This window comes from Muscardinus avellanarius (assembly GCF_963383645.1).
Source record: "Muscardinus avellanarius genome assembly, chromosome: 2".
Taxonomy (NCBI): domain Eukaryota; kingdom Metazoa; phylum Chordata; class Mammalia; order Rodentia; family Gliridae; genus Muscardinus; species Muscardinus avellanarius.
The window spans coordinates 111680499-111698325 of NC_137787.1; the positions used below are offsets into that span (position 1 = coordinate 111680499).

General features: G+C 55.4%; 1 protein-coding gene across 15 annotated transcripts in view; it reads left to right on the forward strand.

Moving 5' to 3' along the window:
• Positions 1-1064: 1064 nt before the first annotated feature.
• Positions 1065-17827, forward strand: part of BIN1 (bridging integrator 1) — a gene marked incomplete at its 5' end in the record, with an annotated part of 51807 nt that continues 35044 nt past the window's right edge. For all 15 annotated transcript variants that reach the window (XM_080688875.1, XM_080688883.1, XM_080688886.1 and 12 more), the window contains one exon: positions 1065-1148. In XM_080688875.1, the coding sequence (XP_080545001.1) occupies positions 1065-1148 (84 nt within the window). The remainder of the gene's footprint in view (positions 1149-17827) is intronic.

Sequence of the window (17827 nt, forward strand, 5' to 3'; positions counted from 1 at the left end):
ACATCGAGTGACTCTAGTTTATGATAGCTGTCACTGGTCTATTGCAAAGCTGGTCAACAATCACCTCATATTCTTCATAAAAAATGATCTGTTATCTCATTTTTCTCTTTGGAAGGAATCAGGAAGAAACTTAGCAGCCTGGGGTGTGGTGGTAAGTCTCGAGCCTGGCATTTTAGTGTGTCCTTGGTAAAATGGGAATGATAACACCTACTTGATAGGGCTGTCTGGAGACTGAAGGAGATGATGCTTGTCAACAGCTCAGCACTGTGCCAGGCACGGGGTCATTGCTAAGATAGAGATCACTGGCAAACTGGAAAGATCAAACGCTTAGCACAGGGCTAGGCGCGGGTGTGTGTGAGTGTGTGCATGTGTGAGCCTGTGTGTGAGCGTGTGAGTGAGTGTGTGTGTGAGTGTGCGCGCGCGCTGGGGGAGACAAGCAGGGAGGAGGTGGAGCCTTGGGGTGGGGGACAGTGCTCCTCTACCAGGTCAGGCCCCTGGATTGGAAGGCCAGCACCAGTTACAGCACATTATGTTTTTTTTTTTTTTTTTTTGTGGTATAGGGGATTGAACCCAGGGACATTTTACCTCCAAGAGAGGCCCCTAGCCTTTTGTATTTTTTGTTTTGAAACAGGTCTCAAAAGGTTGCTGGGAGCTTTGCTTATTTGCGAGGCTTAGCCTCGAACCTGCGATCCTTGTATCTCAGCCTCCGGAGTACTGGAATTTCAGGTTTGCGCCATCAAGCCCGGCTAGCCCAGCATCTCTGATTTTCGAAAGCACCGCGTCCCGGGGCCTCCTTCTGGGTTGCCGGCGGTGACCCCGCGGAGGGGGCGGCGCGGCGGCGGGGCGGGCCGTCCCCGCCCCGGGGCGGAGCCTGAGAGGTCGGGAGTCCCTCGGCGCGGCCGGCGCCCTGGCCGGGCTCCCTGCTGGCGGCCGCGCGGTGCGGGCGAGGGGGCGCTGTAAAGGGCGGGGCCGGCGGGCGCTGACCACCGCCCCCGGCGCGGCGGCTGCGAGCGCGGCGGCCGGCGGAGCGCAGGGTCCGCGCCCGGCGGGCAGCCGGCGCCGCGATGGCCGAGATGGGCAGCAAGGGGGTGACGGCGGGGAAGATCGCCAGCAACGTGCAGAAGAAGCTCACGCGCGCGCAGGAGAAGGTGAGGCCGCCGCCCGCGCCTCTGCGGAGGGGCCCGCGCCGCGGAGAGGCAGGGAGGCCGGGAGCGGGAGGAGGCCGCGGCCTCTGCGCCCCGGGGCCTCCGAGCGCCCAGACGCCCGGGCGCCGTCCCGCAGCGCGCTCCCCGCCGCCGGCCGGGGGGGTGGGGGGGTCGGGTTTCCTCGCGAGCGCTGCCCGCGGCCTGGACGCTCCGGGGCGCAGAGCCCCGCGCAGCCCGCCCGAGCCCGGCTGGGCGCTCCCCGCGGGCAGCGGGCTGGGGGCTGGAGGCAGCGGGCAGCGGGCAGCGGGCAGCGGGCTGGGGACCACGGCCGGCGGCCGGCGGGTCCAGGGGAGCGCGTGGACGGCGCCGCGGGAAACCCGACCCCTCTTCGCCCCGAGAGCCTCCCGGGCGGAGTGGGGGATGGGCCGGGGATCCCGCGGCCGCTGACTGCAGGAAATGCAGGGGGGGCGGGGGTCCTCGCTCCGTCAGCTTTTATCCCAAGCCATCTCTGGTTTATTACATAGGATCACGCCAGCCGCTGACGCCACTTCCCCTGCCGATTCCGCCTCTGAAATCTGAGATTGCAGAATCCATGTTTCTGCCAGGGTAGCCCCCCAGTGCTCCGTGGCGCCCGGGTGGGGACCCGGGGACAGGCCTGCCTACCCCCCTGCGGCCTTGTAGCTGTTTATAAACAATGACTTTTGCAGCTGAGACCTGCAGCTCCCTGAGGATGCAGCCACGTGATGGGGGAGCGGGTTTCCCTGCCTCCCCAAGAGCCCTGCTGCTCACCGTTGTGGTCCCTGGAAGGGTCTGGGCCAAGCTCCAGTTCTCCGGCCCCAGCTCCTACCCCCACCCCAGCCCAGGAGGAGGAGGAGAGCCCAGCTGGCTGGGGGCTGGGGAGGCTTTGACAGCCCAGGTTGGTGGGGTAGCAGCAGATGCAGCCCCTTCCCCCAGGACTCCCCAGCAGGCAGCCCTGGGCTGAGCTGGCTTCCTGCTCCTGGGGGTGGAGGGAGACAACTTGAACTAGTGCTGGCCAGCATAAACCCTGCCCCCATCCATGGATGTCCTGCATTTCACAGCAGCAGCAGCAGCAGCAGCAGCAGCATCTCATCCTGTTTAAGGAGAGTAGTCCCATGTCCCCTTCTGGTAGGTGTCACTGAGCTACCATCCCTCCCCCTCAGGTCCTGTTCTGTGCCTCTGGCATTTGGCTGACAGCTGGGGGCTGTGATCCCGCCCTGCCTGAGCCAGGCAGCACAGGGCTGCAGTGCTTGGTGCCACAGCTGCTCTCCAGCCCACCGCAGGGCGCTGGTTAGGGACTCTTATTCTTTTAGAAGCCAAGACAGCTTGACAGAATCCTGGCTGTCTCTGAAAGTAGCAGTTCTTCCATCCCCTCCTTTCTTGGCCCAGTGCTGGTGTCAGGGCCCCTCTAACTCCCTTTGCCAAGGAGACCTTGCTCCTACTCTCCTATGGGCACTACGAGCAGCCCCACCACTGTCAGTCAAATCAGCCAGCAGTGGGAATCCCTATTTCCCTATTATCACAGGAGGGCATTTTCTTCTTCTTCTTCTTGTTTTATTTATTTATTTTTGGTACTGGGAATTGAACCCAGTGATGCTCTATCTCTGAACTACACACCCAGCCCTTTTTATTTTTAGTTGGAAACAGGGTCTTCAAAGTTGCTGAGAGTCTAGCTAAATTGTTGAGGTTGACCTCAAACCTGCTGTCCTCCTATTTCAGCTTCTCAGGTGCTGGGATTGCAGGCGTGCACCCCGCACCCTGCTCAGGAAGGTATTTTCTGACCAAGTACAGCAGGAGCTCTCCTTGGTGGAAGGGCTGGGGAGTACTCATGCAGGAAGAACTCCATCATTCAACCTCTCTTCTCCCCAGTCTTCCCATGTCCCCTCTTACCCTGAAGAGCCACTGAGACTTGGACGATGACAGTGTGGCCAAGGGCAGCCTGCCCTCTGGTGTCCATGGATCCTTTGGTGTCATGGCGCCAGCTCCCCTCTGTCCCTCCATGGAAACATTGATGCACTTGCTTTGACCACTGGTCTGGGCAGATGAGAGTGTGTATGTCTGGCCCCTTAAGGGCTTAGTAAAGAGCTATGAACAGGCGAGGGCATTTGAGGGCATGGCTTGGGAGACCCGACAGGGGCCTGTGGGTGGGTCGTTTTGTGCTCTGGGCTACTTTGCTGTTCCTTTGTCATCAGATCTTGCCTCAGTGTGATCCAAGCACCTTGTGTTGGGCTGAGCCCTGGATGCTGTCTCTGGTGGGGGCCTGGTACTCAGGCCTGTGTGGAGTTTCTTCTTGTGAAGTCTCTTAACTGCCATCGCTGGACTCTCAGCTGTCGGTGGTGAGCCTGGAGCCCAGGCCTGTGTACCATGAGATCATCTTCCCATTGCGTTTGGATTGTCGGACCCTCTATAAATGACTGTGTCCATTTTTGGGCCTCAGAAGGGTGGCTGGGTGAACCCAGTTTAGGGTGGGGCCTGGGTCAGATGACAGAGGATTAGAGGTTGGCAGGCTGAGCAGGAGGACAGCTGGGGTGGGGGTGGGGTCTGATCTGCTGGCTCCCAAAGGTCCATGGTCTGGGAGACTTCATGCAGTGTGTGCTAGGGAGGCCAGGCCTGCTGCAGGGGAGCTGGGCTGGTAATGGCAGGGTGGGAGCCTGCGCACTGTCCCTCCCACTGGCATTCTCTAAGTGTGCTGAGGGGTCCACGGATCGCGGGCTGGACAGTGTGAAGCAGCAGCTGGGAGGGGTGGGCCTAGGGCCCTCTGTGCATGGCGCTGCACTGGCACACCGAGCAGATGGTCGCTAAAGGAAGAGGCCACGGTGGTTATTTATAGAACCCTGACACCTGGCCACCAATCGCACCGTGTTCCTCTGAGCAGTCAAGGTCTCCCTATGTGGTCAGCCTCCTCAGTAGGACTCAGGCCCGTACACCACGCCTGTCTATGCTTGCAGCTGCCTTAAGTGTAGCTGGTGATGCCTAAGAACAGGTGCATGGCTACAGGGATTGAACCCAGAGGCTTTCTACCTCCAGCTATATGCCCAGCCCTGTTTTCGGATTTTTGGAGCGGGTGTGGTGTCCCATGCTTGTAATCCCTTGTGGCACGTGGCTTCTTGAACTGGAGAGCCTCAACTGCTGTTGGAGTCTCACAGCCTGGACAAAGCTCAGAGCCGGCCTGAGCTGCTGATTCTGCAGGCGCTTTTCCCCTTCTCAGGCCCCAGTCCAGCATCCCTGTCTCCCCACCTTGGCGTCCACTCCGTCCTGAGTGTCTGAGGCCCTTTCCATGTCTCCTCTCTGCCCCTGGGCTGTCGGCCCTTTTCCTCTGCCCTGCTCTGGGCCTTGCCCCTCCGAGCCTGCCTAGGCTTGTGTTGCACCTTTCATCCTTCCCCGAACTCAAGTTATTTCTGTAAATGGCTCATCACCTGCTGGAGGAAGGGCTTTGTAGCTGGCATTGTCTATGGGGTGTGTATGGGGCGCTGTGGGGGGTTGGAGTCATGGTCTGTGGCTGGCTTTTGGCAGGGCAGAAGTCAGGCAAAGCTCTTCTCTCCTGGAGAGGGGCAGGCAAAGGAGAATTTGCTGCTGAGGTACAGGGAAGAAGGGGTCCAGGAGACGCAGGTGTGGGCTGAAGTGGTGTGTGTGTGTGTGTGTGTGTGTGTGTGTGTGTGTGTGTGTGTTATACCTCTTGGAGAGAAGGGGTGGCTGGGTGGCAGAGTCTTGAATGCTGGGGAAGCACACCCCAGGGACTTAGGGACCAGGCTTGGCCACTCCTCCTTCCTCATGCTAACTTGGGGCTCCCTCTCATCTTTATTGGCTGGCATCTGTCCAGGCCTTTGCTCCCTTAATCCAAGGCTTGGCCTCTCCTGGTTCTTTTTATGTGTGTATCGTGATATTGGGGATTGAATGCAAGGGTGTTCTATTTTCAAGCTCTACCCTCAGACCTAGTTTTATTTTTATTTTGAAATAGGGTCTCATTAGGTTGTTGATGAGACTCACTAGGTTGATGAGAGTTTCACTATTTGCTGAGGTGCTCCTCGAATGTGTGATCCTCCTGTCCCAGCCATCCAAGTGCTGAGATTACAAGCATGTGCCACCACGCCTGGCTCACACGGTTCTTTTTGCCATGAGGTTCTAGACTCCTGGATTCCCATCTTCTGCTTTAGGCCTCTGACCCATGCATCACCCTGTACGTGATACAGACAGCAGGCAAGCTCTGGGTTCCCACCTGGCTGCAGGTTGTATACAGGTTGCAGGACCTTCCTAGGCCTTCATGTATGAACTGGGGGTAAAGATGGTTTGTCTTCAGGTATGTGTCACAGCAGGTGCTGGGCACATAGCAAATGCTCACTAAATGCCAGCTTCCTGGTGGGCACCCAGCACTGCCAGGCGCCCCCGAGAGCCCTCCCTCCCCACACAGCCCTCCACCTGGGAGTGTCCATTACAGGCCTCTGTAGACAGCTAATCCCTCCTGAGCCCTTAGCTGATCGGGGCTTAGGATGTCGTCCCTGCCCCCAGGCTGTGTGTGTGTGTGTGTGTGTGTGTGTGTGTGTGTTACAAGGCACCCTGTGGCAGGTGCAAGGCTTGGACTCAAGAATCAGACTGCTTGGGAGTGACTCTGGACTCTTACACATACATTCTGTGACTCTGTGGACATTTCCCACTCTCTGGTCCTTTCTGGAGCCTGCATATTCATTCATTTATTCTCACAGCAAGTATTCAGTACTCACTACATGCTGAGCACTCTTCCAGGAAGTGGGGACTCAAGGATAAGCAAACCAAGCCTCTGCCCTGGTGGAGAAGGCTGGGGACAGACCTAGGTATAGGAGCTTGATGGGAACATAAAGGAGTCTCTAAAGGACCAGAAGGAAGGTGCCAAAGATGGCTGGACCAGGGAGGGCCACTTGGTAAGACTTACACACCAGGCAGTGACTGGCTTGGTGCAACGACACAGCCTTCAGTAGAAGGGGGACTGAATCTCTTCCCATGTATTATTATTATTATTATTATTATTATTATTATTATTATTTTTCAGTACTGGGGATTGAACCCAGGGGCACTCTACCTCTGAGCTACACCCCCAGCCCTATTTTTTATTCTTTATTTTGAAACAGGGTCTCACTAATTTGTGGAGGGCCTCATAAGTTGCTGAGGCTGGCAGTGAACCTGTGATCTTCCTGTCTCAGCCTCCCAAGTACTGGGATTCCAAACGTGTGCCACCACATCTGGCTTCTCATGTATTTTTACCCTTAGAAAAACTGTGCCAACCTCTTTGATCCTCAGTTTCCTAGTTTATAATAAGGTAGTAGTTTCTGTCACCAGGACCGTTGGAAGATGAAATAGAAACATGCAGGGGAGGCTGATAGTCTAGGGTAGGGCCCTAGAGCCACTAGGAGGATTCAGAGTCTCTGTTGTTGTGTCATGGGCATACTTTGTGGGGAACCCTGGCACCTGGGCTTCTGCACAGTCCCCCCCCAGGCTGCACCTTCCAACAAGCAAGGCCACCGGCTGCGTGCTTGCAGGCAGGGGTCAGGGCTGAGGAATGAAGAGGAAGGCAGGGTCTACCTGCCCAAGGGAAGCTTAGTCAGATATTAACTTCATAATAATAGCTGTGGGTGACTACATACCTGCCCGGTGCCACAATCCCTGCAAACAGGTGCGGACAGTAGGAGTCCCATTCAGCAAAGGAAGAAATAGAGGCTTGGCCCAATGATGTGATTCCCCAATGGCTGCCTGTGCCCGCCATCTGGCTTACCATTTCTCTGGTGGTGAGTAGAGGGGTTCTGCTTGGGGCAGGCCTTGGGGACATGTGGATGAACTGAGATCCCCAGCCTGGGACTCTATCTGCTCCCCCTTCCAGCCCACCTGGAGTCCAGGTTCAGACTTTCGAGTGTGTAGTGGACTTTGGGGTGATGAGGAGTGGGAAGATCCAGGGTTTCCAGAAGCAAGTCCAGAGACAGGGGTTCATTCATGCACATGAGACAAGTCAGTGTGTGTGTGTGTGTGTGTGTGTGTGTGTGTGTGTGTGTGTTACCAAATTACAAAAGCTATATTCAGTGAATCCATCTAAAGGAACATGCTTCATTCTGAAATTGTATCTTGTATATAGGCTACAATTGTATTATATACTTTTGTTTTTGTCATTGCTACAATGTGTCTTTGATGGAATGCTAGTGACACTAGTCATTTGTAAATGTGCATGGGAGGAGATAGGAGTGAGGTTGCTGACTACACATGGACACACTGAGATTTTCCCTGGGGTGGGACCCCTGCTCAGGGGCCCTGTGTCCTGGGTCCTGGCTGGAGGCTCTTGAGGGCAGAGCCCTGCCTCCTGCAGTCTCAGTGACATCCACACCCCCAGCATGGCATACAGTAGGTTTTTTGGGCATCCAGTTTTCCCTTGATATCCTTGGGTGGTAGACTCTAGGGCCTCTACTTTGTGGTACCAAAATATTCTTCTCCCCAGGTCTCTTACATAAAATGATATACTACTTGGATATTACCTGTGCTCATTCTCCTTTAAACTTTCAACCATCTCCAGATTACTTACAATGCCTAATACAATGTAAATATGGTGTAAACAGTTGTCATGCTACATTGTGTAGGAAACGATGTTGATAAAAATAGCCTGTACATGTTCAGTATGGACACAGTTTTTTCTTTTGAATATTTTCACTGCGTGGTAGGTTAGATCTGTGGGTGCAGATGGAGAGGGCTGATTGTATTTCTTCCATGGATGCGTGGCATCTTCAGGCAGCAGGAGACAGGCTGATGGCTGGCAGAGACCCCCATGGCCGCCTGGGTTTCAGGGTGCAGAGCTGGAAGCAGGGAGGGATGCTGAGCTGGAAGCAGGGAGGGATGCTGTGCCACAGGATTTGGGCTGGGCTTGGAGGTGCCTCTCCACCCTGCCTCTACCACCCTGGTGATGCAGGCCTTCCTCCTGACCACCTCACTTGTGTTTGGATGACGTGATGATGAGTAGAATGCCCAGGTCCTTGGTGGGACCCAGCCTGAGACAGTAGCTGGAGTATTTGGTGCCTGGTTTTAGTCCAAAAGATTGGCTTGGCTTCTGTCTTCTGAAGATGGATGTTCATAAAAGAAAGGCTACAGATGACAGAGGTGCTGAGCTTTAGTGGTGAGAGGCCATTGTGCTTTGCTATGACTCTGTTCGGATCTACAGATAGGGCTCTTGGGTGAGCCTCCTGGACTGGCACCTCTGCTGACTCCCTGACCCAGATCCTGAGAGCTGGAGCAGATGCGGGGGATTGGGGTCATAGCATAGGATGGGGGAGGGGTCAGACCTGGCAGCCCGCAGGGACAGGGCTTTGGGCTACTGAAGATGGTGCAGCAGTGTCCCTGGGAGTGGGCATTCATGTCCCTATACTGTGCCTGACCCCTACAGCTGCCCCTGTCCCTTTGGAAAGGCCATGAGCTGAGGACACCTCACCTCTGTAGTGTGAGCCCCTGATTGTCATGGGGATGGCAGAGTAGGTGGCCACAGGCGGCAGCAGTGGCAGGACTGAGCTGGGTAGCATTCTTGTCTGCCAGGGCCCTGGGCCACTCTCAGGCCGTTTGTCCTCTGTGGTCCCCAGGCACCTTGGCAGGAGTGGCCCACTGCGTCAACTTTTTATCCTGGATCAGATCTCACTGCAGCTCACCTGGGCACAGAGGTGGGGGTGCTCAGTGTACACATCCTGTTTGTCATTCTTTGTGTCCTGGGGGTTGAGGTGCTGGAGTGCTGGTGATGGCACCCTGGATGGGGGCCAGGCAGGGTGCTGGAGCCCTGGGAAGGCCCCACAGAGGAGGCAGGCCCGAGCTGAATCCCAGGGCAGACGGGCAGGTGGCGGGGGCAGGGCTGGTGGGAGCCGCACTTTCAAGCCTTTTGGGGTGGCTGGTCTGGGTGTGAGTGGGTTGGGGTAGGACCAGCCTGAGTGTGAAAGGAAATGACCTAGGCCGGGGTTGGGCTCAGCGGCTTTCTTCCTCAGGATCTGTCTGGACCATTCCTTCCTCTTCTGGTCTGGGCTCAACCAAAGACATACTGTCCAGAGCACTGGGAGCCTCTGGCTCTCTGAGGAACCTTTCTTCTGAGGCCCAGGGAAAGGTGGTGAGCCCTGGGTCCCTGGAGGGAGGGGGCCCCAGCCAGAGTTGGAGTCCAGCCATTTGCAGGAAGGCCCAGGGCCAGCACAGGCTTGTGGCCATGCTCTGGGAGTCCACCTGAGAGGGCTGGTGGACAGCATCTTGTACGGCTGTGTCACACGCATGCCTGCTTCTGTCTGCTTCAGGGCCCAGGGTGACATGAAGAGGGTGTGACACTGCTGGGCCCGAGGGCAAGTCAGGAGGGCTGCTCCCTGTGCCCTGTGCTCTGCCTGGACTCAGCTTCCCTGGCTCCTGGGTTGGTGCAGGCCTGCCAGCTGTAAGGACCCCAGCTGCAGTCCTGGGTGGGGAGTGGGCACGGGGACCTTGCTATGGGGGTGGAGGCTCGAGGGCAGAGACTGGCTGGTGATGTGGGTTGGGGCTTTCAGTGGCCACAGGAGCGACTGGAAGGGGGATGGGAGGATGGGAGAGTCATTGCCAGCCCAGCTCCTTTTTCCAACAGCTGCAGCTGCTTTCTTTGGACCCTGGGCTCAACTTATCCTGTCCCTGGGGCTCCAGCCAAGATGCCTAAGCCCTGGGTGAGCCTGGGCTGGCCATGGGGCCCTAGGGACTGACCTGGCACTGAGAGGTCCAGGCCAAGACAGGAGGTCTCTTAAGAGGATCCTCGCTTCCCATCTGCTTAGCAACCCCCCCCCCCCATGGCTTCTTTGTTTCTCTGGCCCAAGGTGGCACCCAGCTGTCTTATTATCTGTGGTCTAGTCCATGGACAGCTACTTTGGGGGGCTAGATAAAGGCTATGGGGGTGGGATGCTGACTGCTTATTTGGATCCAGGATACCTTGTAGGTGGGCAAGGGTCAGAGAAGATTGAAAAGGGATGGGGAAAATTCAAGGGCATGTTGGGGAAATTAAGAGGCTGTAACCTATAGAGAGACCAGGGAATTTGTCCTGGGCCCTGGAGCCAGTTGTCTGTCTGTCTGTCTGTCTCATGCACTATAGTGAGGCTCAAGGGGATACAGACATACGTGCACACACGGCACTTGGTGTGTTTCCCTCCAGATTCTCCTCTCTCCCCTCCCCACACGCATTGGTGAGATAGGCATTTCATTTAAGGACACGTTGGTTGGATTGCTTCCTTCATCAGCCCTCCTCCTCTTCCTCTTCAGCTTCCCCAGGCCCCTCTCACTAGTCCACTGGTCTCTCTTTTCTTTTATCTGAAGTCCCTTTGTTTTCTATTTTCTCTCCAGCTTCCACATATGAAAGAAAAGATATGACCCTTGAATTTCTGAGACTGGCTGATCTTACTTAAATAATCTCTAGTTCTTTATGGCCGAGTAAAATTCCATTGTATGTATATACCACATTATCTTTATGTGTTAACCTGTTGATGGACACCTAGGTTGATTTCATAATATGGCTATTGTGAATTGTGCTGTTTAAATAAATGAGATTCCATTAAATCAAAAGCTTCTATGCAACAAAGGAAACAAGAGTCCAAAGAGAAAGCCTACAATTTGGGAGAAAATCTCTGCCAGTGACTCCTTTGGTAGAGGACTAATGCCTAGAATATACAGACAGCTTAAAAAACAACACTAAAGCTGGGCGTGGTGGCACACGCTTGTAATCCCCGCGCTTGGGAGGCTGAGTCAGGAGCATCGCACAGGTTCAAAGCCAGCCGCAGCTGCTTAGTGAGGCTCTCAGCAACTTAGTGAGACCCTGTTTCCAAGCAAAATATAAAATAGGTCTGGGAGTACAGATCAGAGGCAGAAAGCCCCTGGGTTCCACCCCCAGTACCACAAAAAATAACAAACAAACAAACAAACAAAAAACCCCAAAAAACTTAACACTAAAAAATCCCAAATATACCAAGTGCTGTGTGCATGTATATTTGTATCACTTTGAGTCTCACTATGATATACAATAAAACCAATAAAATATGAAAAAGCAATAAAATGGGTGATTGAATGGAATAGACACTTCTCAAGAGATACAGATGGCCAACAAATATGTGAAAAAATGTTCAACATCATTAGCAATCAGGGAAATGTGAATCAGAACCATAGCTAGCCCTCTCACAGCCTGTTCTTCTAGAAGTAGGGCAGTTGGAGGCCCTGCCCCCAGGGGCGCCGCAGGGAGATCTTAGGGACGCTGCTGACAGGAGCTCCCCTCTGTGGCTTTAGTGTTTTGTCTGTGCTTAAAATTGCACTGCAATCCCTTAATTTTTTTCTTTTTTCCTGTAGAGTCTGAATTCAGAGCTAAATTCAGAGGTGGTGGCTTCGCTTCTCCAGGGAATGAAGTTAGAGCTCCCCCAACCTAGACCCTGATGGAAGCAGGGCCAAGGGTGTGTGGTTGCAGGTGGGGCTGTAGGTGAATGAGGCCAGAGGAGGTGCACTTAGTCATTCATTCATTCATTCATTCATTCATTCATCCATTCATTCACTGGGGGAGCCTGATGTGCAGAAGAGCTTGAGGACCCTGGCACAGAGCTCAGTGTGCCCATCTGGGTGGTCTCTGGCTTCTCTAAGGGCTAATGGCAGCGGCGGAGTTCCTGCGGGCTCTACTGGGTCTGGACGCTCAGTTGGACAGGACTACCTTAGCATCTCTGTTGAAGTTTCTAAGTTACTAAGAGTCATCACACCCTAAGCCTGCCATGCACTTCTCTGCCCTGTTGAGGTAAGCAGAATTGACATGTAACATTGGGCCAGTGAGAACCTGGGATTGGGGAGACCCTGGACTTTCCTCCTTCCTGGGCCTCAGGCTGGGCCCCAGAATGGCTTTTCCCACCTGCTGTGCCCATTTGCAGTCCAGGAGTAAGAGGCTTGAGGATTTCCTGGCACTTGTTTGGTGGTTGGGGCGCCCTCTATTGCCCAGGAGGCGGGCAAACCAGAGGAGAAGGTGCCACTAGAGAGCTCGGCCTCTCACTGTTGGGAATTCTGCAAGGCCCTGGGACCCCAGCAGTATCCCCCATGAAGAAGGCAGGTACAGGGGACCCGGAGGCCTGCAGGAACCAAGGGGCCCTGGAGGCTCAGGGCTGTACTTGAACAAAGCTAAGAAACTGTGCTTTCTGAGTCCCATACTTGCCACTCTCATGAAGAGAGAGTTGGGGAGCTTGGGGGACATAAGCAGCCCAGGAGGCCACTTCAGGACAAGATAATAGCCAGGTGTATGAGCTGAATCTTGTTCTAAACTGAGAAACAGAATCCACAATTAATTGGAGGCATTTGCCAGACTTGGGTGTCTCCTTGTCTCTCTAAGGACTCAGTGGAACCTGTGTCGTGGAAGTGGGCCTGGTCAAGCTACAATATCCTGCTTTTCCCCAGCCTGGGGGCCAGCTGGGCCTGGCTTGGAGGGCCATGGAGAAGGCCCGGGCTGGCGAATGCTCTCGGCTTTCTCTGAGGACACGGGGCTGCACTGCCCTGGTCCTGGTGGGCCCTGTGAGGTTGATCTAGGCTTGTCTGGGGAACAGTGCGGGAGCTTCCTGAGACGTGGGTGCAGGGCTGGCTTGGGGAGCTGAGTCAGCGCTTGGGAAACCACGCTCAGCGTGAAGACAGAATCGCTGCACTGAGGGTCACCCTGCCGCTGTGCTGCGCTGCGCTGTGCTGTGGGGACCTGGGAGGCTGTTGGAGCACTGTGGTGTGGAGCAGTGACTGGAGCTGCCTGCTTTGCCAAAGCCCCATTGCTCCTCCATAAAGCAAGGTAACAATGCTACTGCTTGCTGGAACCCCCTCTTCAAGAGTAGCATCCTACTGTGCACCTGAGCACATAGTAGGCACTCAATAAACCGGAGTGTGGGGCTCCAGGGCATAGGATGGGGAAGGCTTTGCAGAGTGTGACAAAATGAAAGATGGTGACGTTTTGCACCTCTGAGGTGAGGTTCTAATCCTAGCTCTGCTGTCCTAAGCCCTTTGCCCTCGGGCAGTTTCTTTGACTTCCATGGGCCCCGGTCACCCCATTTGTAGAATAGGGGTGATTATCCTCTGCCAGGAGGATGAAACAGGACAGTGGGCATCTCCATTGCACATTTGAGGACTCTGAAGGCCCCGGTGGGTCTAGCCCTGCTCCAGGGTGGGGGTGGGCCTTAGATTGCTGGGGTGGGCTGGGCACACTGAGCCTTCTGTGTGTGACCATGAGTTGTCATGGCTGAGTCAGGCCTCCAGGAGCAGTGAAGTCCAGGCCTGCTGTGGGGTCTAGATGTCAGGGTCTGAGGGCTCAGAGGGGAGGAAGAGGGGGCCTCAGCTTGGCCCCTGTCTGCGAGGGCAGCCCTGTGCGGGGTCCCCAGGGGCTAGCCTCTGGGGCCTGAGGGGTGGATGTCCACCCCGGCCTTGCTCCCTGTGCCCCTGTTCCTGTGCTTGGCGGCTCTGACTGGCTTCTTGGGGCCCTGATACTGCAGAGCTGTGTCAGTCCTGGTGAAGAGGGCCTCTGGGAGGGACAGTCAGGCTGAGCCCAGGGCGGCAGGCACACAGGGCAGCTGGCTTCTGGTGGCCTCTGTCCTGCCTTCTAGGTGGGTCCCTGCTGCCCAATTCCTGGGGCCTTTATAGAAGTCCTGGGTCACACCCCTGGGCACCATCTCAGATAGTGAGACTTCACACGCATCCTGAAAGGTTGGAGTCTGGGGACCTGCCCAGGGTGGTAGGGTAGTGACAGTGCTCTGCTCCCCTCTGCCCTGTCCCCCTGAACCCCGAGCTCACGGCAGTGCCAGGGACTTGGGAAGAAGGCACACAGGCACTCAGTCAGAGGGCGGGCAGTGGGCAGCCTCCCTGAGCCCCTTGGCTTCTGTTGCCTTCCTTGGAAGCCAGCAGGGCCGAGACTCTGGGCTGGCACCTGCTGAAGTCACACAGCCTGTCAGAGCGGGGCGTGGCAGCCTCCTTTCCCTCTGTCTCACTGTGTGCAGACCCCCCATGCTGGGTGGAAGGGGGGGCATGCCTCACCCTGGCCTCTTTGCTCCAACTTCAGCCTCCCCTTGCCCACCACATCCCTAATACCATTCCTTCTCAGAACCAGCAGTGGGAGGCCTGGAAAAGCCCCTCCTTGGCCCTGAGCACTGCCAAGAGTTGGCACAGTCGGGGACAGGTGGAGGCGGCGCGTACCACCTCCCTCCTCCGAGTGCGCCTCCAGCCGTCCCTCCTGTGGGTCTGCCTGCTGCCTCGCCTCACTCCCTTGCAGCCTCCCCCACTGAATTCTAGAGGAGGGCAGGCCTGAGCCTGCCTTTTATTGTATTTATTTTATTTTTGGTTTTGGGGATTGAACCCAGGGTTATTCTACCTCCGAGTCACACCCCAGCCCTTGTTATTATTTTTATTTTAATGTGCTTTTATTGCGGCGTTATAGTCTCCCAGCATAATATAAATCACGTTGACAGTGCTCGCAGCACTGGGTGGGCCCTGCTTCCCCCTCCCCCCTCCCTGTATAGAGTACTGAGACTGACATCGGTATATTCACATACATACACGGAGTTGATGCTACTATTGTTGTTAACGATCCTCAGTCCTTCTCCCCTTCCTTTAGACCTCCTCTCTGGCTTATTTTTATTTTTTAATTTATTTTTGGCACCGGGGATTGCACTTAGGAGTGTTCTACCTCTGAACTACATACCCCAGCCCTATTTATTTATTTATTTATTTATTTATTTATTTATTTTGAAAATATGAAATGTTAAGTTGCTGAGAGCCTCACTAGGTTGTGGAAGCCGGCTCTGAACCTGTGATCCTCCTATCTCAGCCTCTCAAGCACTGGGATTACAAAGCATACTCCACCATGCCTAGCTTATTTTTTATTTTGAAATAGTGTTTTGCTAAGTTGTTTAGGATTTTGCCAAGTTGCTGAGGCTGGCCTCAAACCTTCAGTTCTCCTGTCCCAGCCTTCCAAGTACTGAGATTCTAGTAGGGTGCTACCATGCCCTGCTATTTAAAGTGGACTCTGGGCTTTCAGTCATTTGAATACCAAAAATAGCAACAGTAATATTTAAAATAATAATAGCAGAGTGTTTGAGGTACACAGGTATTTCATCTCTGTGAGGTTCTGCTGAGTAGTTTCAGGGTCTGGGATGTGGTATCCACTCTGAGTGATGAGCGGATAACCTGGTGGCTCAGCCAAGGGCCAAGGGACATGTGAGCCTGTGTGCAGGGGATGAGTTTGGGAGGCTGCCTGGAGGAGGTGACCTGAGGGCCTGGGTGGCCTGGCATCTTCTGGAGGCAGTGGCAAGATGGTGGGGACAGTTCCAGGCAAGTATGTTCCCCTGTGCTCCAGAGTTAAGGGCCCCTCTGCTTGTCAGGCTCCTCCTTGGTTCCCCCGAGCTGGTCAGAGGGGCAAGTCCTATCCCTGGATGGCCCGTGTCCTGCCCAGTCTGAGAATAGCACCAGGGCTGTGTGGGGCACCGGTGGGGCGCTGTGCTGACATCTCGGGACAGATGGGCCCATGGCGGCGGCCAAGGGTGGGTGCATGCCTGTGGGGACAGTCTGTCTCCAGTGGCCTCACCCAGCAGTACAGAAGGAGGTCGCCCTGTGTCACATGTGCCTTGGGCTGGGCGTTGGGGTGCAGCATTGATGCCCTGTGGTCCTACAAGGCTATCCCCCAGAAGGGAAGCCAGCTCCTGTGAGTTGGTGATTGGCCTGTCTTCACTGCAGGTGTACCCTTCTATCCTTATAAAAAGGGGGCCAGAGTAACAGGGTGGGGCTTGCAGGGTGTCTGCGGAGGGTAGGGGCTTCAGAAGCGAGTTTGGTCCTGGAGGCCAGGGGTGGGCTGGTGTTTGCTGTCCTGAGGAATGCCGAGCTTCAGTGAGTCACAGGGGCAGGTGCACGGGAATGGTGCTCTAAGAGGAGAGCGTGGGCTGGGTGTGGAGGAGCTGAGCAGGGTGGGGACTAGGCACTCACACTTTCTGTCCTGGGTGAGGAATCCCAGGTCAAGACAGGAACAAGGGACGGGAGAGGAAACCAGTCCCACTCTGTGCCAGGCCTCTTGTCTCAGCGGTCCCCTCCAAAGGCGTGCACATGGCCGCGTCTTTCTCCCTTGTCTGCCCAGATGTCGCTTACCCAAGGTCTCCTAAGGGCAGGACCCTGCTCCCCCAACCCCCACATCCTGTAGGATTTTTGTTCAGAGATTTCTATCCTTCAACACACTTCTCCGCAGAGCCTGTAGACCGGGGCTGGGCACACTGGGGAGCATTGGCAGTTTCCAGCCACTGGGCCCTACAGCCAGCGGGTCACATCCAGGGCCAGGAGGGGGACTCCTGTGGAGGGATGGTGCAGGGTGAGGCCACGTGGGGGTGGGGTGGGGGGTGGGCTGGCAGGATCACATCAGAGCCGTGTTTGGGGAGCCCAGGGCCACGTGTAACTTGCTGCTTGCCTAACCACTGAATCTCGGTTTCTTCATCCGTGACCACCTCTCTGATGATTTTGAGAACTCTCGGTACCTCTCAGTGCTTTGATTCTGCCCAACCGGTCACATTTCAAGGCACCCTTGTAGGACTGATGTAGATGGCTAAGATTTCCTATTTTTGGTACTGGGAATTGAACTTAGGGGTGTTTTATCTCTGAACTACAACCCCAGACCTTTTTTATTTTTTTGACACAGGGTCTCCCTAAGTTGCTGAGTCTCACTGAGAGGCTGGCCTTGAACATGTGATCCTCCTGTCTCAGCCTCCCAAGTTCCTGGCTGGAAGCCATGTTTTTATTTAGTCAATTGAAGACCTGAAAAAGAAACCAAGTATTGCTTTTCACCCCCCAGCAGCATTTCACTGAGGAAAGGGAAAGTCACTCAAAAGAGGAAGGCGGTGGTCATTCTGGAGTGAAGCAGCGACACTCAGCTTCCTCGGTCAGCTGTCCTGAGCTGGGTCTAGAAACGCAAGACAGACTTTTGGGGCCGGTGGCAGAGCTGGTCATCTCTCCAGCACACCCTGTGGGCGGAGACAGGCTGGGCGCCTCAGTGGGCCAGCAGGGACCCAAACACAGAAATGCTTGCAGATTTCACATTCTGACTCATGGCCTGTCTGTGTTGGCTCTGCCTTCTTTACTAGTTAAGTCCTTGGAGTGTGGCAACGTGGAGTGCGCTTCTCAGGCAGTAAAGCTGTGGGTGCCGCCTGCACGGCCAGGCCTCTGTGGTGACGGAATTGGGCTGTAGAGTCAAGCAGACCTGGATCCTGGCTCTGCTTCTTGTTAACTGAGTAGCTCTTGGTCTCAGTTTCATGATCTACGAAATGGGCCTGACAGTGGCCACCTCAGGGTGACCCAGCACTGTGCACCCACTGTGGGGTGTGGGGTAGTGGTGCCTGACGGTGTGCTGGGGCTGAGGTGCCGGTCCTTCTGGCGTGCACCCCAGCTTTGCATGCTGGCCTCACGGTTGGCTCTCTTTCCCTTCTTTCTCTCCAGCTTGTCTTCCTCTTTCTGGGTTCTTCTTCCCCTGGCCCCTCTTCACCTTGCCTGGTGGTTCCTGCCACCTTCCTGTGTCCAGAGGTGGCTGGAGGGCCAAGGGCAGGGACCCCTGCCAGGGAGGGTATGTGAGCACTCTCCTGGGGAGCTTGCATGCCTGGGTTGGGGTGCTAGGGCTGGGAGTGTTCTTCCTCCTGGAGAGGGACCAAAGACCTGGCTCT